Source organism: Trichosurus vulpecula, chromosome 1 (genome assembly GCF_011100635.1).
Source record: "Trichosurus vulpecula isolate mTriVul1 chromosome 1, mTriVul1.pri, whole genome shotgun sequence".
Lineage (NCBI taxonomy): Eukaryota > Metazoa > Chordata > Mammalia > Diprotodontia > Phalangeridae > Trichosurus > Trichosurus vulpecula.
In genome coordinates this window covers 524348121-524370303 of record NC_050573.1, presented here as the reverse complement: position 1 = coordinate 524370303, position 22183 = coordinate 524348121, and the positions used below count along the sequence as shown (strand labels likewise).

The 22183-nt window shown below is 41.0% G+C and overlaps 1 protein-coding gene across 3 annotated transcripts in view; it reads right to left on the bottom strand.

Moving 5' to 3' along the window:
- The window catches only part of FBXL18 (F-box and leucine rich repeat protein 18), a 58618-nt gene extending 38164 nt beyond the window's left edge, over positions 1-20454 (bottom strand). For 2 of the 3 annotated variants that reach the window (XM_036741213.1, XM_036741214.1), the window contains exons 1-3: positions 20274-20454; positions 13487-13696; positions 10826-12372 (exon numbers count right to left, since the gene is read on the bottom strand). In XM_036741213.1, the coding sequence (XP_036597108.1) occupies positions 10826-12372; positions 13487-13696; positions 20274-20291 (1775 nt within the window). In that variant the 5' untranslated portion in view covers positions 20292-20454. The remainder of the gene's footprint in view (positions 1-10825; positions 12373-13486; positions 13697-20273) is intronic. The other variant, XM_036741215.1, reaches the window with a different exon arrangement.
- Positions 20455-22183: the final 1729 nt, after the last annotated feature.

Genomic DNA, 22183 nt, shown 5'->3' with positions numbered 1-22183 from the left:
TGTCCAAGCTTCACTGAAGGAACAGAAAATAACAAGAAGGTTCCACAACTTCCCAATTCCACTGGTATCAAATTTTTGCACTTTTTTTCATAACACTATATACAGGCTACTCCCTTGCCCTCCAATTTTTAATTAGCAAATTCACTGTATATATAACCTTTATTCCATCTTTCTGCTGCATCTTTCCACATACCCTGCAGTCTACCGTGTGCTCCTTGAGAGCAAAGACCACGCCATCCTTCTATCTGTATTCCTAGCATTTTAGCACAACGCTTTCTCATCCATTCATTGACAGCTCAACAAAATATTAGAGCTAGAAGGGACCTCCGAGATCATCTAATCCAGGAGTCAGCAAATTACTGCCAGTGCTTACATGCTCCTCCACCCTCCCAGGCTAAGAAAGGGTTTTACATTTTTAAATAAAGCTCGGCCACGGATCTGGCCCTCGGCACCAATGATCTAATCCAATCTTCTCATTTTACAGATGAGGAAGCTGAGAAAAGTTAAGGAACTTGCTGAAGGTCTTAGTGCTAATTTACTGAGAAGCAATGAAAGGAAGACAGATGGGCCATGTACCTCTTTAAAAACCAGTAAAACGATTTCATTAAGTCTGAACTTATGAAAAGAATACATCTAAAGGGACTACCAACTCAAATAGAAGGGAACTATCCAACTCGGTCAGGGTGCACAGAACAAATCATTTCCATATCTACCCCCTCTACAAGCCGGAATTTTAAGAGATCAATTCAGCTCTAAAAGATGTATTTGCCACGTCAGATGCTATGTCAGTTCTCCTCAACTGTTTTTGTTAGAAGGGAAAATTCCATTATGCGTTCAGAGGAAGAGGCAGGAGAAGGGGAGAAGGAACACACAAGAAAATGACTAAGGTATAAAAAACAAATGGCATCAATAAAACTTTTTTAGGAGAAATTTAGACATCCCTTAATCCTCTCCTTAAAAAAAGAAATGTAAAATGCTGCTACTGATTAATAGGAAACAGATTCTCAAAGGTAAGCTTCCATTTTCAGAAGAGAAGGGGAAAAAAGACCAATTTGGAAAAATACACACACACACACACACACACACACACACACACACACACACACACACGCCACTGTTTAAAGCCTGAAGCAAGGGAGGCAATAAATCTGTTGCAAAACCCATATTCTTCTCAAGCTGGGCAAACAAATTGCTTTTCCCTTCCAACAGTAACGTCGCTACTGGCATCTGACACAAAAGCACAAGAGCAGCTCTTGTTCAAGGCTATGAGGTAACCAACAAATGCGATTTGTTTTGTATGCAAAGCAATAACTCAATACGGCAGGTGAACGCATCTTATAAACCAGAAAATGGGAGGAGGAAGAGTGCGGAGGGGAGTGCTGCAGTGAGGACTTTGGACACTAGGTGGCACTCTGGTTTCACGTTAGCATTTCTAAGCCTATAGAAACATTTTAGAACCTCACAGTTTAAACCTCTATGTCTACACATAATAAACCCAGCGCCTTGGCACTTGGATCTTTCCCATTCACCTGTTTAAAAATCTTCCTGCCGACTTGATAAGAAGAACTGTACGATGTGTACTGGGGTATAATTAGCAGGAATTCCTTTTTGAAAGAAGCTATTTATTTTCTGCCCCCTCTATCTGAAATGGTCCTGAACAGAGAGAACACCATTCTTGAATGCCCTAACTTGGCAGAATGACTGGCTATCAAATAACACCTTCTACTATACTTCATTCATTAACACTCATTCTCAAATCACTCAAGCAATCAGCAAACACCATTTGGAGGTAAGAAAAACAGACAACAGGCTACATATACAACTCTACAAAACAAAATCAATTTTTTCTTTTAGTCATAATAATAACAGCTAATTGACAAGCAATGTGCAGATATGGAACATAACACAACCTATCCAATACAGGTGTCAAACCTGAACCAGCCACATTTGATTCTACCAATTGTTCAGTTAGCAGCAGCTACGATGGGGTGGGAAGGGAAGAAATGATCATTCTATATTAGTTCTGCTGTATATAGAGCCTTAATGTCTCTATGACCTATTCTCATATCACATGATTTCCTTCTTCCCTTCAACTTACTGGTCCCCTTTCAATCCTAAGGGAAAAGCACCTGTCTTCTGAACTCACATGACTTTGTGGGAAGACTTATTTTGGTAATTCATAGGCTCTAAGATCCAGTACGATCACTTAGCTTATGCTGCCCACCTGGTACAGAAGAATGAACACTGGATGACAAACTGGGAGACTTAGACTCTAAAACCAGTTTTGCCAATAACTAAGCACATGATCTCACTTCCTTTCTCCGGACCTTCCTCTGTAAAATGATGGGGATGGGGCCAGACAATCTTCTAGTGAAAACACACTAAGATCAAAATTTCTGTTTTTCATAAATCCTAAATGCTAATAGAAGCAAGGGCACACTGCACTGAGCCCTGAGCCCTACTTCTCCCCCAAACTTTACAACCTCTCTGGCATTCTGTTATCTCACCTACGAAACAGGGATCACACCTCAGCAGCTAGACCACAACAGTTCTACAGGTCCCATCTAGCTCTATGAAATTGAAATTTTAATTAAGAATTAAATTGTCACTAAAATACATCCAAACTCTCTAGATACCTAAAAAAGTACCGTTTCTAAAGAAACCAACTCAAGTTTTGGGATAAGAAATATGTCTCCCTTTACATTTTCACTGGCTTCTTAGATATGGACAGTTCATATTAATGTATGCCTTCTGAAGAAAGGACCTATTACCTTATTTTCCAGTTCTTAGTAGTAGTACTTCTAAAAGAGATGAGTACATTTTGCTTCCAAGTGACATCACCTACTAGGTCAGAAGACTAGCCTGTGGACTAAATATGAGAACTAAAATTATTTGTTCCTGAGACACAGATCCCACTATAATCTTATCAGCATTGCAAAGCTCCCAAAACTTTCAACTGCAGCTGAGTGGAGAAAGGGGCAAAAGGAAAGCACTAAATGATTTTATGGAACCAAAGACAGTGACTTCCTAAGTACTGTCCTGACTGTATCTGAATGTTTGTTCACCTATGAACCTTCTCTTTTCTGCTTAAAAATGCAAAAGAAGTCTCCACCCTAAACTCACCAGTTCTGACCAAGAGACCCAGAATGCAACAGAGTACAGCTAGTTTCATCTCCAAGCATTTTCCTTTTTAATACTATTTCTTCCTATCAGCTTTAGCACAAGGATGGGGAAGTACCACCTGCTCCTTTCATCCCAGTCTGCCTTGGCTCCTCTTAAAACTATCATAGCAGAAGGCAGAAATTCAGGAGAGGGTTCTAAATTGGCTACATTTTAGGAACTGGCATTTATTATATGCAGGCCCTAATTTACAGAGTTAAGTGCCAAAAGTTCATTTACAAAGAGTCATTTGGAACTCAGGACACAATTTCCCATAGAAACGATATAAACAGGCCAGCCTACAACTTCTTTAACCCATGCTATTGTAGAACTATGCTCACTGATTGACCTTAACCATCATTTTATAACACTGTTTACATGGAAAAACATACTCCTGCTCTCAGAAACACATATCCACATGCCCAGGCAACAGGAACAGGGTTTGTTCCCCACTGGCTTCTCCTTCAGCACAGGAGTCTTCTATTTCTTCCACAACAGTGACGGGCAAAGTAGGGGGTGTCCAGCATATGTGGAGACTTCAGTGGTAGCTAGCTCTTCGTATGTCCACGTATGCGTGCTGTTAGTAAATCAGGCATACCACAGTAAGTCAACCTTGAAAGATGTGACTGTAAGGTAAACAAACTATAAGCCATACATGAAAATCACTCATCATTTTAACCACCGCTAGTGTACATACATACATACATACATACATGTACACCTACATACATTTTCCTATTTCTCTCAAAGGTACCACCATCCTTCCAGTCTCCTGGGCTCATAACAGTAGCATTCTCCTCAATACCACATATCCAAACAGGTGCCAAATCTTGCCATTTCTTCCTCCACATTGCTCATAGCCAAGCCCTTCTCTCTACTCACATAGCTAATCAACAGCCGGCTTCCTAACTGACCTCCCTGTCTCAGGTCTCTCACCAAACCAGAGCGTCCTTCACGCTGCTGCCAAAGGAACTCTCCTTAAGCAAAAACCTGACCATCTGACTCCTATGGCCAACTCCAGCGACTCCCTATTGCCTCTAGGATCAAATCTAAGCTCTTCTGTTAGCTCAGAAAGATCTTTGCCAGCAGGCCCCAGCCTAGCTTTTGCCATTATTGGACATCACTCTGCCCCATGGACCTGGGGGAGTAGGCTTGTCAAAGCAGACTTGACTCCATCCCTCTCCCCTCCCTTTCCACAACTCGCACTAGCTACGTATGCCCCATGCAAAGAAATGTCCAAAGCTCCTCACTGCACCTCACAAAGTCTCTTTTTTCACACCACAGCTCAAGCAGCATCCTGACGTCTCTCCTGATGCTCCCAAATTACCTTGCGGTTAACTACTCTGTATGTATTCTCTTTAGAGTTATTCTCTATATGTACTTGTCTCCCCTATTAGACTGGAAGTTCCCTGACAGGAGAGAATTTTTCATTCTCTCTACTTCTACCCTCAGTGCTTAGCACTTAATTCTAGGTGTTTGATAAATGCTTTTAATGAACAGTTTATTGATATTACCCACTGAACTTACCTCACAAGGTTGTTGAGGATTAAATGAGATAAAAATACATAAAGCACTTTGCAAATCTTAGTTTTGATGGACATTTATATAGTGCTTTATTAAAAGGATGCTGTTTCCACCTCCTAATAAGAACTAACACTGATAAAGTATAAGATCTACAGCCCGGGGGCAGCTAGGTGGCACAGCGGATAAAGCATCAGCCCTGAGTCAGAAAGTCCTGAATTCAAATCCAGCCTAAGACATTTACTAGTTTTGTGACCTTGAGCAAGTCATTTGACCCAGATTGCCCCCCAAAAAATAAACTAAAAAAGATTTACAGCCCTGTGAAGAAGGTACTGCAAGCATTATTATCCCCATTTTACAGATGAGAAGCTGGTCAGAATCACATGACTACTAAGTGTCCAAAGTAGGGCAAATTACTTGCAATTTAAAGGCTCACGGCACTATGAAAGGAAAGAAAAACATATCAGTAAGAAACTTTTTTTAGGCCAGTTGTCTGAAGGTGAGAGAATAGTGGTATAGGATATACTCCAAGTGTAATAAGTATTTCTAAGCCATGAAGGGGAAACAGAGATAATGCAACCATCTTATGCAATCAAGAGAGACCAAAAACAATGTTAAAGAAAAAAGAGATGAAGAGAAGAGCTAGGGAAGCCTACAATCAGAGGTGGCAATTAAGAAGAGATGTTGCGATTCTAAAGCACGGGTTCAACAGAAGAAAGTAGTAGTTAAAATCTCCTAGGACCTGGGCTAACATGACAGCTGCCAAGGTTTCCCAAGAGAAATGATCTTCTTTAGTGATTTCTAAAAGGGATGACAAAGAGAAATTTGACTATATGGAAAAACAGAAACTGCAACAGAACAAAGGGGCTGAGTTCAAATCCCTGAAAGCCAAGAAGAAAGCAAGCCATTTTCCTTCAACCGTCAGTACTTTGCACTGCTTGGAGGCACTGCCAGGACTCTAGACTACCAAAGGAAGCAAAATCGAGGTAAAACCAAATTTGGGGAGAACAGCAGCTTAAAAATAAAGACCAAAAACGTTAGAGGAATTGTGGAGAGGCAAATACATAAATATGTTGGTAGAACTGTCAGAGTTGTCCAAACATTCAAGAAAGCAAGTTAGAACTACTCAAAAAATGTGACTAAAATGTCCATATCCATGACCCAGAGATCCCACTAGTCATCTATCTACCCAAGGAGGGCAAGGACAAAAAGAAAAGTCCCACCTGTGCTGACATCTTTGTAGCAACACTTACTGTACTAGCAAACAACTGGAAACAAAGTAGATTTCTATCAGCTGAAGGAATAGCTAAACAAATTGTGGCACAGGTATATGATGGAACATTACTACACTGTAATTAACAATGACTATGATGACTATACAGAGAAGCAGGGGAAGAGCTATATGAACTGATGAGAAGTAAGCAGAGCAGGAAAACAATATATACGACAACAACGAAAACGGAAAGAACAATAATAAAACAATAGAAACTGATTGCTGTGAAATTATAATGGCCAAGGTTAGTTTCCAAGAAGAAAGACGAGAATGGACCACCCTTCCCTTTTGGCAGAGATGGAGCACTCCAGGTATGGAATACTGATGTCTCCATATAGTTTGTGGAACCATTTTCCCCCTTTTATTCTTTGTTACAAGAAGTTCTCTGGAGGGGAGAGAGGGGAAGGTTCTACTGGGAAACAGAAGTGTTACAAAGCTAAAAAATGTCAATAATGTTTTAAAATCGTAAAATTAAAAATATCAACAAGCAATGACTATTCTTTTCAGCACAAAAACAAATTCTTCTGAAAAGGGTTAGGATGGTATACATCACCAAATGATTCATAAGCCAAATTTGACTCACATAGTAACTAGTAGTAATAACAACAACTTACATTTTAATATTGCTATAAACACTTACAAAGCACTTTTCTCCAACAAAACTCTGAGGTCAGTAGTATCATTATCCCCAATTTACAGATGAGGAAACTGTAGAGAGGCTGTAACCCTATAATGACTACGGTCACACAGTATAAAGATGCAGGCAGGAGGCAAAAAACCTACCTGTCCTGATTCCAAGCCCAGCATTCTTTCCAATACATCATGTTACATCTTTGATGAGAAACGATAAAGGAGAAGGAAAACAACTATTCTTCTTTGCTCCTTGGTTGACAATCATCCAGTTTTAGGCAATTTTTAAAATGTAAGGTTCAACTTAGGTTTAGCAGAGAGGTGCAATCTATGAGGGGACAGATATTTTCACTGTTTTACACTCCCTGGCCTTAATTTTCTAACCTATAAAATGACGATAATAAGACTACAGCACTTACCTCAGAGTTGTTGTAGGGGAGACATTGAAATAATAAATTTAAATTCAAAGTACTTTGAAATTTTGACAATGTTTTTTTCTTGCCAAGGGTCACGCAGCTAGTAAGTGTCAGGTGTCTGAAGGTGCATTTGAACTCAGGTCTACTGACTCGAGGGCTGGTGTTCTATACATTGTTCCATCTAGCTGCCCCCACTTTGAAATTTTGAAGTGCTATAGAAACAATAGCTAGTATATTACTGCATCTGTAAAACATGGGCAGTGTGGGATAGCATAAAGCAGAGAAGACTCATAGTTGGCAGAGACCTAGATTCAAATCCTGCTTCTCACATACTAGCTGTGTGAACATGAGTTAAGTCACAACCTCTCTGAGCTTCAGTTTCCACATTCGTAAAATGAAGATAATAATACACAGAGTACTGTGTGAGGATCAAATGAGCTCTGTAAACCATAAAGTGCCATATACTTCTAAGCTGTCATTATTCCTTATCTGTAAAATGAAGGGGTTAGATAAGGAGTTTTTTCATCTCTAACAATCTATGACCCTAAAGGAAGACTAGGGCAGAAGGGGGGTGGAGGGGTGGGGTGGAAGGGAACCAAATGACCTCTGTCTTCAAGTAACTCAAGGACTTTCCTAAGGAAGAAAGAACAGACTTGCTTTGTTTGGCTTTGGAGGACAGAACTAGGACTTGTGAAGAAAAGCTGCAAAAAGGCCAACTAAGAATTAATCCAAGGAAAAACATCTTCACAATTACAGCCATGCTCAAGGGGAATGCGCTGCCTCAGGAAACAGCTGGCTCCCCTTCACTGGAGGTCTGCAAGCAAAGGCTAAATGACCGTGTGTAAGGTACATGTTGTAAAAGGGGGTTTCTTTTTCAGATACAGATTAGACTCGAAGATCATTGAGGTCTCTTCGAACTTTCAAATTCTATGATTCTAGCAAATCACTATTAACAGCCTTCGTTCCTTCTCTCTGCTTGTCTACGTCTCCTCCTTAGGGTAAGTACCAGGATATCTCATTGTATCACTAGCGCCTAATCTAATGTTCTACACATGGCAGATTGAGAAATGTTTTCAGTGATAAAGATGAATAGACTTTATCTTCTGTGCAGTAAGAAAAAATAAATGCTTTTCAGAGGCCTGCAAAGTAACATTTGAAAAAACTGACTGCCAGATCAACCAGCAAGTTGTCTAGGCTTAATTAAACTGGTATCCTAACCCAACTCTACTAAAAAGGACTCACTCACCAAATAAAGGAAATTCCCAATTTCAGAACACATGGCATACAAAGAGGGCTTAGACAAGAAACTATGTTCTTGGGATCCCAAGATCTTTTAACACTTCAATTAGCCTTAACTGCATGAAGCGGGGGAAGGGAATACTCCCTCCACTAATGCAAAACCCTGCAAAACCCTATATTCTCTCTCTCTCAAAAGTCTTTGTGAGTTGGCATGCCTGAAAAGTTTCATCACTGAGTTGCCATCCCTCTGGCATGATAAGCTTTTTTAAACATAGCTGGCCTCATCCTCATGTGACAGCTTATACAACCTAATGATAGGCCTGTACTCAAAGCCAACTCAGCTGAGCCTTGCTAAAGCCTGAACTTCTCTGGCAAGGCCTTGAGGAACCCAAGGGCACCCCCCATGGTATGATAAGGCATCAAAGTAGCTCTGGAGTTCAGAGGCTCATAGAATCATGGCTACCAAGATGGAAAAAAAAATGTGATGGTAATTTAATCCAACCCCTTCATTTTACATATAAAGAAACCAAAGCTAAAGAGGCTAACTGACTTGCCCAAGGTAAAATAGTGTAAAAGAGCTGGGGTTCAAATTCACATTCTCTGACACTAAATTCAGGGCTCTTTCCATTACACCACGTTGTTTTAAGTGTATGCACATGGACATGCATGCACAAACATAAACATGCATACACACTGCCTAAAGATGAATTTTTAGAAAAGCATCCCATCTGCACTATCTAGAAAATAGCAAAAGAACAGCATTTCATCACTATTCCGGTAAATCTCTTTTTAAAACCTTTGACTCATTTTAGTTACTCTTCAGTAAAACTGGGGCTTTTGTTGTTTCTTTAAGCAAATCTATGTCTGAAAAGCACTCATAAATATTTTCATAAGCCAATGTTTTCAGCAAAAAAATTTTTTTTAATGATCCATGAAACAACACTCCAAATAAGAACAGATCTGGAGTTCCACATTTTTGGATACACAAAACTACATTTCTGTCCTCTTTTATGCAAAAATAAAGCCAAAAATTTACATAAATTTAACTTTCTGATTGAAAAATGTTAAATCAGTAAGAGTCAGAGAAGGCAGAGCTACAGTTCTCAAAGCAACGGTGACATGGATGCAAGAGATACTGGTATAAATAACTGCTAAATTCAAAGTCCTACATATGCTCAGGGGGTGAGCTACCGTTGCTGAGAAACAAAGCAGAGGAGAGAAGATGTGTTGGTTCAACACAGAAGTGAAATATACATGATTACAGCAATCTGTTCTGCCATTTGAATGTCTTTTAGTCCTAGGCTCCTCATTCCCCAAGGTTAGCGAGGGTTTAGAAATCTCTGGAAATATTTTGCCCTGTGGGGAATGATGGTGGAAAGGAATAGTCTTACTTACTTACTTAGTTGGGGAGACTAGTGAACAATGACTATAACCAAATCAAATTTGGTTTGCCTCAATTCTTTAACCACTGCAATGGCAGGAAGATAATTAAAAACAGCCCTTTAGAATTCTATTTCAGGGTAGAGAGTCACATGAATTTTCAAGATTCCATAATCATAACATCTAAATTCCAAAATTCTACATTATCATCTACTAGCTACTTCACTACATTTGTACTTAAGGCTAGCTAATACTTCTAACAAGAAAGGAAAACTAGCAAGTTCAGTAGTTAGGATTGCTTACATTTAAACTCAGAATTTTAGCAATGGAAGAGACAATAAGGAATCATCTTGTTCAATTCTTTCATTTGATAGATGAGCAAAACTAGGTCCACAAAGGAAAAGTGACTCATCCAACATCACACAGTGGCAGACCTGTGATAAGAATCTGACCTCTAGATTCAGCCTTCTCAACTTACAGAAAGTATTTTAACATTATTATTTATAATCAGTGAGTATAACTTTATAATCCATAACCAATAAGAAAATGAGCTTAAAGTTGTATAGTTATGTTAGAATTCTTCAAATACAGACAAGCGAATAAAGGATCATGGATTTAGAGGTGGATCGGTTAAGATTTTCACATAAATAGAACACCTCAACTCAAACCTATAGGATCACAGATTTAGAGCTAGAAAGAACCTCAGAGGCCATCTAACCCCCTCATTTTACAGACAAGGAAACTAGAGAGAAATTAAGTGACTTTTCCAGATTCACACAGCAAGTAAATGCCTAAGGCAAGATTTGAACCCAGGTTCTCTTGACTCCAAGTCCAATGCCCTATCCACTACACCAAGATTCCTGTCAAAGGTGCTGCTCAAACTGACTAATGGAAATCCATCAAAAGCAGAAAAACTCTGGAACCTCACTATACCATCTGCTACAAAGCTGAATCCAACATGAAACACATCCATTCCAGAGGCCATTCACTCGTGCTTTGCTACTAAAGGAGCTAAAGGATCATACCGTAAAGCAGATCCATTGCACACTACTAATAAGAATCCAGTATAGACATAACTCTAATTCATGAATTGGACTAACAGGACTTCCCTTCTGAGGTATTAGTCTCTGCATTCAGTGCAAACCAAAATGTATCTAAAACTTCAAAGAATGAGGACATTACAAAAAGATCACGAGTCCTTCCTCACCTGAGATCTTTTAGCTGTTTGCAGTGCTTTAGCATATCAGAGAGGGCAGACATGTAGACCACTTTCCCCATCATGCCCAGATTGGCCAATGATAGTGTCTGCAGTTGTTGGCACTGCAACCCAATGCTAATGAGCCCAGAGCCTGTAAGAATGCTGGGCAGCTGAGCCAGTGTCAAATTCCGTAAAAATGCCAGCTGTCCAATGGCAGCCACCTCAGCATCCCCAACGTTCTGTGCACGGCTGCAGGGGGGTAGTGAGTTTCGAATGGCAGGCTCATTCCGGGGCATGGCAGAAGAAAAATTGGACCCAATTAACTCCAGGGTTTCCAAAAATGGTACATTCTCCAGAAGAGTCCAGAAAACAGAGGATGGCTTCTGAGTCACTGACTCAGAAGACACGGTCCTGGGATATGTCTGCACTCCAATTCGGACTTTCTTTCCAAATCCTCGGGGCACTGCATTAGTCACCATCTGTGTGGGTGCCTTATCTGCCTTTGGTGCAGAGTCCGCAATGGAGCAAACAGGAAGGGATAAAGAACGTAGGTGTTGAAGCTGAGCTAAGAGCTGACACAAATGCTTCCCCAAATCTTCAGAGCTATGATGGTGTGCTGCAGACAGATTTAAGTGTTTCAGATTGCAGCAGGACATAACCAGTGTTTCCAGGATGCTGCTATCAATATCATCCTCTGCTTTGCGAAATAATGAGTCTGGAGACAGACAATGAATACAACCACTGAGATTCAAGCTGGCTAAGCTTTTGAGGTCTTTTCCCCCATTAATTACTCTCTGAATCAGGTGTCCTCCAGACAAAGTACAGCGGCTGAAACTGAAGTAAAATGGGTTGTTGAACTTCATATTCTGAAGGAGTGAGGAGCCATTAAGCCAGGATTTGGGAAGCTGCAATGCATCCAAGGAGACATTGCGAGCCATGGAGTCCAGGAGGTTTTTAGTGGCTCCACTCTCTGCAAAGCTACCCGGAACCGAAATAAGAAAGGCATGAAGGTTTTCAGGGGTTCGATCACTGAGCACGGCCAAATACAGCCTTACTACCTCCTGATTGATATAGCCAGGGGCCAATCTAGCATAAAACACACGAAGATTCTGGTAGTGGGGCACATTGCTCTGGCCCACCATTAGCTGGCCTGAAAGAATCGCTCCTTCCCGGGTACGGTCTAGGATTTCAAAATAAAGCAACAGTTTTTCAAGACTGGTACAGCAAGGCACCACCCCATATGATGGTGTATATAGGGTCTGTTTCAGCTCTAACACCCGGCTGAGAGTGGCTTTACATTCGCTGCTCAACTGGCCGGCATCAAAGCCAGGGTTGACATCAATGGCCAGAGAGCGCAAATGCTGGAGGGCTGACAGCATCTTAGAAAGTCGGATAGAAGTAAGATGGCAGCCTGACAAGTTCACTTTCACTAGGTTCCTGCAGCGTGTCACATGCTCAACTGTGGTACCAGACAGCCAGTAGCAGCCAGCCATGTTCAGCTGGTGAATCTCTTTCCCAATCTCCCTCACCAGTTGTCTCACTTTATCTTCGCTGGCCTGCATTAAAGAAGGAAGGGGAGGGAAAAAGATTTAGAATTATAAAGAACCTAAGTCCAACAAATTATTTTATCCTTCCTCAAATCCTCACAAACCTCTTTTTAAAAAATTAGTATCACAAAACGGACCTCCTTTTTCCAGGTAAGTTCCTGACACGGAAGCCTTACTGTTTCCTTCTCTCCCTACACTGATTTCATACTAACTCATAAATTATTGTATTCTTCTAAATATAGGTCATACATAGCCCATATCTGGCTTGCATAAAAACATGTGTAAACTTATGCTGGCACTGTATCCATATTTGGAAGATAGCATATATTCAGACTGATGTAAGAGTTGAAAATTTCAAAGACAGTCTGTAGATTTGTCATGTCCTGCCTTGCTGGAACCTAAAAAGTCATAGCAACTGGAAATTTCTGGATTGAATGGAGACATCGAACGTACATGTATATTTTTAATAAATTTGTAACATACTTTGAATTACCATAGGGTTTATTAGCTCTTACATGTGGCATTCCAATTTCCCTATAAGAGAAGTCCATCTACTTCCTTCATACCAGGGTATCAGCATTAACGATATGCAAGGCAATTTAACCGCTTCCTAGAAAAATGAACCTTCCTATGAAGCAGTAATAATCCAAGGGGATAACGTGGGGCAACTATCATATAATTTTCCTATTGCCCTGCTATAAAAAGAATATGTTAAGAACAGGAAAGTACTTGGGGTAATTCACGTCACAAAAGCAAAGGACAAAAAAAAATGGACAGCCTAATTATTCCACTGATATCCAAGGTACATTAAAAGAACCAGAAAAAGCCCTCCGATATGTTGCATAAATACTCAGTATCAGATAGATATAGATATATAATATTCAGACAAGAATCACAGAGAATTGAGGAGGTGTGATCTGTGCCAGAGGAGCCTCGGATATTAAAATCTCTAAAGTGGGCCCTATTTCTTTTTTCTTTTAAGCAGTCTTTTTTTAAAAGTACAGAAAACAACTAGTATAGTCAATCAACACCTACTTAAGTGTCGTTTCCTCAGTCTAAATCTGATTTGCCGTGAAGTTGAGGCATGAGAGAATAAATGAAATTATTACCATTTATTTCTTACCTGATAATCCCTATGAAGCAGCACTGTATGGGTGAGACTTTTGTCAAGACAAAGAGTTGCCAACTTCCTGCAGGTTCTCCTAACATTCAAAATCAAGTCTGTGCTGGGGATATAACTCAGGATGTGCAAAAGGATCTCATCAGAAAACTCCATTAGGTTTATGCTATTCATTAGGTCAATGGTATTTGGTTCATCTTCATTCGGCATCTCCTGAAAGGAAATAAGAATTTTTTTAAAACTAAAAGCAAAATTCCTAATGGATATGAGAAAACTAAAAGGGCCACACAAATATATTCTACCTTACCAAGCAAACTGAACAGGCAAACAAGTAAGAATAGGGAAAAAAAATACATTGCAAAAAACACATGCCTTGAGGAAAAAAAAAATTAAAATCTGATTAAATTAAATTAAAATCTTATTATCTTCAAAAAAAGATAAAAATTCTTAAACTTTCCTTATGTCAAAATCCGCAATATTGAGATTTTTCTTCAGAAAGAATAAATAGAAATTAGAAAAATACATTCATGTCCAAAAATTAGTTTACTGTAATGGGTTTTTAATAGAAATTGACAATAAAACAACACTTTCACCAGATGGGACCATCTTCCCTCTAAAACTCTCACTGACTTTGTTTCTCTTCTCTGTTTTAATGATCATCACAGCATAGGAAAACAGCAGATAATCATTTGCAATATTTCTTTTAAAAACAGTTTTGTCTATCTTAAGCCCCTGCTTATGATTGTCACCTTTATTATTTCTCATTTTCTATACATACCAAGTCAAAGGCTTTCATTTTTCAACCTTCTACATGACCCCATGGCAACAATCACTACGATAGTCCAAGAAAAAAACCTGCGTTAAGAGTGCTTTACAAACATGCAATGGTAGGAATGGAAATTACTTCGTTCTGGGAACTGTTAAATCATTTGTACATTGTCAAATGTTTTGCATGATGGCAGAACAGAGCAGCCACAGAAATGAGTTTCCATGAATATTCCCCACACACATTTCCATCAGTGCAAACAAGTATAATCGTTTTCCAAATAAGGAAAGCAAAATGGAAGTTAAAGGATTAGATGAAGGTTATGAAATAAGTTAATTTCAAAATGAATATTCTATATTGTCGTATTCCTAAATTCCGAAGGTTACACCAAACAGTAATCAACGAAAATTTTATATTTCCTTTCTTTGTGAGCTCCAAAGATATCTCTTCACAAAGTGGTAACCAGAGGGTAGCATACTATTTATTCCTCAAGTGCGATGCAACACACTCTTTACCACAGCCATCGGCCAAAATGTTCCATATCCTGATTGCTTTGCTAGCCTCCTTCTGTATCACTACTTCCCTCATTTTCCTGCCTCACTATGAAAGAAAGGAAGGAAGGAAGGGAAGGAGGAAGAGAGAGAGAGAAAGAAAGAAAGGAAGAAAGAAAGGAAGAAAGGAAGGAAGGAAGGAAGGAAGGAAGGAAGGAAGGAAGGAAGGAAGGAAGGAAGGAAGGAAGAAAGAAAGAAAGAAAGAAAGAAAGAAAGAAAGAAAGAAAGAAAGAAAGAAAGAAAGAAAGAAAGAAAGAAAGAAAACTAATTCAGGTGTTTGCCAAAGTACCACCGTGGACATATGTCCATGTATGCACTGCTAATTTAATTTATATTTTAGAATAAGCATCCATAGGGCAAGATTAGGTGCTTTCTTAATAAGAAAAATACTTTGTAAACAGTAGACATTTAAAAATGAATATTCATAAAAATAAGAAAAATACTGTCAGCAGGATAAAACTCCTTGCAATGGGGTGAAAACACAAGGAATTCTCCAAGTTCTTACTCTCATACTTCCCTAATATACTCTACCTTGTTCTTTCTCAACATACCACAATTTTCAGTCCTTCTACAATAAGTCTAGAATAATTTTGTCACTTGGTCAAGGTGATTTAATGTCTTTCTCATTTCCCTGCATGTCATCCCTGACGCACAAAAGCAATATGGCATCCAAATTCAAAAAGAACTGTCTCAAAATGCCTGCCACAACACTACATTTAAGTCTGGATTAGTCTTAGACATCCAAATTAGTGCCAGAAATATTCAATGCCGTCCTCATCTACAATAGTGATCCTGCCATCAATTGGTCCAGCATGTTCAGTTGTTTGCCTACTATTAGTGAAGAGTTGCTTTGATCCAAGTTTCTTCTTCTTAGATTCCCAAAAGCACATTTGCATGGCTTACGAGCAAGGTGAGCAGTACATTCTGCCTATGGTGAATAGAGTTCTTCTTTTTTTTTGTTTTGTTAGCGGGGTAAAGGCAGAGCAATTGGGGTTAAGTGACTTGCCCAAGGTCACACAGCTTGTAAGTGTGTCAAGTGTCTGAGGCTGCATTTGAACTCAGGTCCTCCTGATTCCAGGGCTGGTGCTCTGCTCACTGCGCCACCTAGCTGCCCTGAATAGAGTTTTTTCTATGGGAAACAGAGAGTCACACCTCATCCATCACACAGCAGTCACAGAATTCCAGAGTTAAAAGTAACCTAAGGGCCACCTTCTACAATATAAACCTGAACAAGAATCCTGTCCACAAAACATCCAACAGTTATCCAACCTTTGCTTTAAGATCTGCCTCCCTAAATGCAGAAATCAAATGAATTAACTAGCCCAAAGCTATCACTTGGTGTGTAATAGAATTCTTACCTATGAGACACGATGATAAAACAAATTACACTCTAAAACTATGAGACTCTGTAATGGTGAAAACTTACTATTCAATTTAGGATCAGAATCTAAGTCAATTATTGCCTTGGTATCAAATTAATATAATCAAAGGAATATGTTAAGAGAAGCACAATCCAAAGTTGTCTACTTTGCCCATCCTGTTTTCTTCAGGCATCACTTGGCTAGATGGTTTTTCTGAATTGGGATTGCTCAGTCAACAATATTTATTGTATGCCTGCTGTGTGAAATGAATACTTTACTAAATAAGTCAAAATGGGGAACTCCAAAAGAAGTACTCTAAAAAGCAGAAATTCACCTCTATGTCCAGTGTATACACCATACTTCCCTTATGAGCTTAGACCCAAAGATGCCAAAGGTCAAGTAGTAACTGAGAGGAAAAAAAGACAACCAACCTCCCCCAAAATAATCAGAAGAGTTCTCCTACTTTGGGAGTATAGTGATTCAAGCCAACAGAAGCAAAAGAAGAGGTTTCCAGAACCAAGGGGCAAAAAGAGAGAGTAAGTTAAAAGAACTTTACAACACTTCCACAAATATAGATAGAAAAAAATTGGCAATCTCAAGCACCAAAGCCAACTGATGAGCAACAATTTCCACACTGGAATATACAATGATCTTTTCTACACGCCCAATTGTGAAAATACTTCAAAAAATCAATGACTGATGTGAGTACTTAATCTACCAGTACAGATAGCAACCCACTCATCTCTTCTCATCTATAGGATTTTTGCCAATGACCGCCCACAAATCCACCAGAGATGTGGTGTTGATAAGCAAAATGGGCTCCTTAGCACTTAGTTCAACAAGTGCCCTTGAAGAGTTTGGCTTTTGTTTGCTTTGAGTAATTCAGTGTATTTCATTGAGTCTTACTAAGTGCTAAGCCCCAGGCTCTAACCCCTATTAGGTGTTAACCTAACCTATGTGGATATGACCCTCCCAGGGTCCTAAGGGGAGGGGCTACCTCAAGAGCCAATCATAGCAGCCTGGTCAAGTTCTGGTCATTCAGATGATGTTTGACGACATCTGAAGCCCTATAAGAAGAGAGGACAGAGCCATTTGCGCAGGGCTCTCACTCGTGATGGTGCTGATGCAGAGACTCCGGGCAGCTGTAGCTAAGGAGCCCTTCAGCTCGTAAACCCAGATGCTGAGACTTTGTTGAACTCTGGTAACTACATATTGGGATTTGAATCAGACAAGGTCTGTCTGTTGATGTTTGTAATTTGTTTGTATTTATTCTGAAGTTTAGGGTGCTGCCTTTTTCCCCTGAACTAAGTGAATGATATTTGTATGGTGAATTAAAGTAAGCTTGTCAACTCCTTCACTTAGCTTTCCTTAGTTAAGCAGATCAAAAGTACCTGTGCTTTTGCAGCGTGCTGGTAGCGTTCTTGTTGTTGGGCTTGGGTTGGTCTTCCACCCCCACAACAGCTGCTAGCCAGATTGTGGAAACGGATGCATCTACCTAATACACTGGAGGCCTTCCTTTAGATCTTTTAATATTCAGGCAGTACCAGCGCAACACTTGGGCTGTTATTCAATCTTTATTCCTGACTTGTGCCCAGACTTCCTACTCGACTTTTACAACACTTCTTGCATTCAACTCATAACTGGTAAAGTGCCATAGTCTTTCATCATCCATCTCTCCACTGTTTTTTGAAATTACAGTTTTTATGAGGCTGTCATATTCCATGATTTGCAGCCATAAAACATTGCCAAGAGAATACTGGTGTTAAAGAGAAAGGCTCATGTGTCAGGGAACAGTATGAGTTTATGAAAGTAAATGCATAATATCCCAAACATAATCTCTGTTCCTACTCATAGTCAACTCTGATCCCAGCTCAGTGTCTACCAGCATCATATGTGCCAACTATGTGTCATACTCTAGAGACAGTATACATTTTTCATCCATTTGTTTTTCCTCTGTGGATACTTATGCTGAACTCTCTTTAGTGATTATGGATCTCATCAGGAGGTTCTCCAATATACTAGACTTGATGCAGTAAGAATGTCATCCACAAAAGTGATGTCTGCAAATATCACCATCTATAGGGAATCCCTCTTTGATTTGGATTTTGCCCAGAATATCCTCCATGACAGTAGAAAACAATGCTAGTGAGCACGTCACTATGAAACCCATTCTTTTATTCAACCCTCCAAGGAGAACCTGCGAACTGTTTTGTTTTCACTTACAGCAAGACTACAAATATTGATGTAGTTCAGTTCCTCTGCTAATTCACCAACTCACTGGGCCCTGGATTAAGATGTCAAATTCAGAACAATAGCAGTTAAATTAACGTTTATAGATGGTCCAACCTGCATGACTTTTGGCAGTCTATCCCTCTTTCTCCCCACTCGCCACTATCATTGCAGCAACAGAAGTGACTACTTCCCAGTAAGGGTCAACTTTACTTAAAATTTGTTTATCTAAATACATAAAATCTAAAGATGTGCTAACTGCCAAGATGTCAGTAACAAAGAGAAACCCAAATCTTCTCCACTGACTTTCCAGTTTAACCTGAGAACGGAAGGTTTCAACACTGGTCACAAGTTACAGGCACTTCTTTCCCTTGTAATCTGAGATATAAGCCATCACAAAATATGTCATCAACGTGGCACATAAAGTTTCCTGTGGACCTAAATTTCATCTTAAGGAAAGAGACACTGCCAGCAACCCGCAAACAATCCAACTCTGAGCAAAACAAGCATCATTCACGTGTACAGCCAGGTGCAAAAGATAAAACAGTTGGTAGCACTCAACTAGTAGAAAAGCCAGTTTCATCCACCTTTGGATGGAATCCAGATCTATGTTGAATGGAGAATAACTTCATAATCGGGGGAGAAACCTACTCTGTGTACCACCAAAGGTAAACTAGATTACAAACAACACAGTCTGACTCAGAAGTGGGGAAGTGAGGACTAGAACAAGAGAATGAAAATCACAGCTCTAGAGCTGGAAGGGACCTTAGAAGCCATCTAGTCTAACCTCTTCACTTTACTAGAATGGAAATTGATGCCCACAGAGGTTAAATGATTTGTCCAATGTCACAGTGAGTGAGCAGAAGAGCTAATATTTTAACCCAGGGCCTCTATTTCCAAATGCACTGTACCAGGCTGCTTCACAAAGATTGGGCTGAAGACACATTTTTTTTTTCAAAGCAGGAATGTGGAGGATGGGGAAAAAAGCAACATACACCAAGAAATACTAGACTAGGATTCTTGAGCTCAAAGAGAAAAGCAGGAGGATAGAGAACTAAAGGGAAAGAATAAAGCACTGAAAAAAGGGGACCTGAGAGGGTCAAGGGTTTAAGGTCAGAATCAAGGAGTAAGGGGAAGGATACAGAACTAAGGAAAAGGGAGGAGGGGACCAAAAGGAGAGCTAAAGCATCACAGAAACAAAAGATGTGATAGGGCTCTCAGAGATAGTCCTACTTTCAACCTTCATTTTAGAGATGAGGAAATCGAGGCACAGGAGAGTACATAGGATCACAGATCTGGAACTGAAGAACCATAAAAGCCATCTAGTCCAACCCACTTATTTAATAAATAAGGAAATGAAGGTCCAAGAAAAAAAACGGACTAGCCCAAGGTCAAAAAGGTATTGTCAGTGGCAGGCTTTTAATTCCGACCTCAGAGCCACTGTTCTTTCCACTGTACCAGGGAAGCGAGCTACTGAACATCACATAGCAAGTTAATGGCAGAGCCAGGACTCGAACCCAGGTCTTCTAGCTCCGAATCCGCAGCTCTTTCTGCCGCATCTTAAAGTTGAGGAGCGGAGGGTGGAGAAGTAAGAGACCCCCGTGGGGTTGAGGAAACTGGACGAGCTGTCAGGAGCAGCAGCTGGTGCGAGGATGGAGAAGAGGGCAGGGAACGATGGGGCTTGGGCAGGCACAGCGGAGGGCGGGCCGTGGTTCAAAGGACCAGGCTGGCGAGGGGGCTGGCGGTGCCGTAGCCGCAGTAGGCTAAGAAGGGGCCGGCAGCCCGAGGGGGGACGGAGCCCTGGAAGGGGGGGGGGGCGGGGAGAAGGCTGGCTGGGCCCAGGGGAGGCCGAGACGAGCGCAGGGAGCCCGGGGTTGTAGTACCTCTCCGGAGCTGGACATGTTGCGGAGCCGAGGCCGCTGCGGCCGCCACCCGCCCGGCGAGTAGCCACCCGAGTCTGCAATACCGGGGCCTTCCCCGAGCCCGGCCCGCGCCACTCAAACCCGGCGCGTCCGCTGCTCAACTGAGGGCCCCGGCGGCCGGGGGCGGGGCTGCCCCGCCACTTCCGTCGCAGGCCAGATGCAGTCACTTCCGGAAGCCACTTCGGCTCCCTGCGCAGTTCCTCGCAGTTGCCATCTTGAGTGAGGCAAGTGGGGCAACCTACCCCACCCCCTCCCTCCCTCCTTCCCTCCCTTCCTCTCTCTCCCTCCCTCCGCAGCCATTCCTTCCTCCCCTTCCCCCGCTCCCAGACGAGCGCGCACATACACCAAACGCGCACGCGCACGCGCACGCACACGTTGCGTGAGCACAGCTTGTAGACTCAAAGCCACGATGGGGCTAAAGGGAGGAGCTAAAACAGGACCCTTGGATTTGCGAACCAGGTAGCTATGCAAAGAAACCTCAGTCTCCTCAACAGCAAAATGGGGAGAAGGTGCTAACGCATCTTTTAGCTGGGTGACCTTGCCAAGTCGCTCAGCTGGAGCCTGCTTCCTCAGTCCCCACGTCCGTCATGTGGCACTTATCAATCAACCAATAAACATTTATTAAGCCCCTGTCCAGGGCTAGGCACAGGGGGATACAAAGACAAAAATTACACGATGCCTGCCCTCAAGGAGGTTACATCCTATAGAGAGAGATGACATGCACATGTATAAGTATATAGTAAATAGAGTAATCTGGGCGAGTGGTGCTGACAAACAGCTGGGAGAATCAGGAAAGATCTCATGGAGGCTGGGTTTTGGAAGTGATCTATAGAGGGTTCGAATGCATGGTATTTAGCATGTTAATTTCCACTCTCCGAGGGGTTAGTTTCTTCACCGGTAAAAATCAGGGCAGGTTAGAATACTGTGTGTGGCACAGTGGCAATTCCTTACCTCTCCTCCCCCCCGCCCCAGTCTCAGTTTCCTGGTCTGTAAAATAAGGAAGATAACACTTTGCCAAAGTCCCTCTCCAAAGACTTGGCCAGCAGAGGGAGGTGAAGCTATAGGCAGGATCTGGCTGAATGGACTTGCTAACTGTGTGCCCTTTCTCCAAAAATTATCCTGCATGAATTTAAAGCTGCTTACTGCCAGAAAGTTGGCTCATTAATTATGAATTGTTTTTGGTTACAGCACTTCTCAAACGCTGTCTACTGAGGCACAGAGGAAATTATTGTGTTTGTCCGCTAAAATCTGGATCCTGAAATTATTGAAGGAAACCATGCTACCTACTTCACAGAGGATCCAATGAAATAGTATATAAAAGGCAAGTAAATGTCAACTCGTAGTCCTGAAATGTTGCTTTCCTAATATCGTCCCACTTTTCAGATAAGGCACTTACCTCAGGTAACCTAGATACGTACTTTAAAATAATAATAGCTAACATTTTATAGCACCTACTATGTTCTAGGTGACTTATAAATCCTAGGTGTTCTTGTTATTTCTGTTTTACATTTGGGGAAACTGAGGCAAACAGCTCTTAAATAATTTGCCCAGGGCTACACAGCTAGTAGAGCAGCTAGCTGGATAGAGCACCGAGTTTGAAATCAGAAAGATTCTTCTTCATGAGTTCAAATGTGGCCTCAGACACTTACTAGCTATGTGACCCTGGGCAAGTCACTTAACCTTGTTTGCCTCAGTTCCTCATCTGTAAAAATGAGCTGGAGAAGGAAATAGCAAATAATTCCCATATCTTTGCCAAGAATACCCCAGTTGGGGTCACAAAGAGTCAGACACGACGAAAAGCTACTTAACAAAAACACAACTAGTAAGTGTCTGAGGCTTGATTTGAACTCGAATCTTCTAGCTTCCAGACC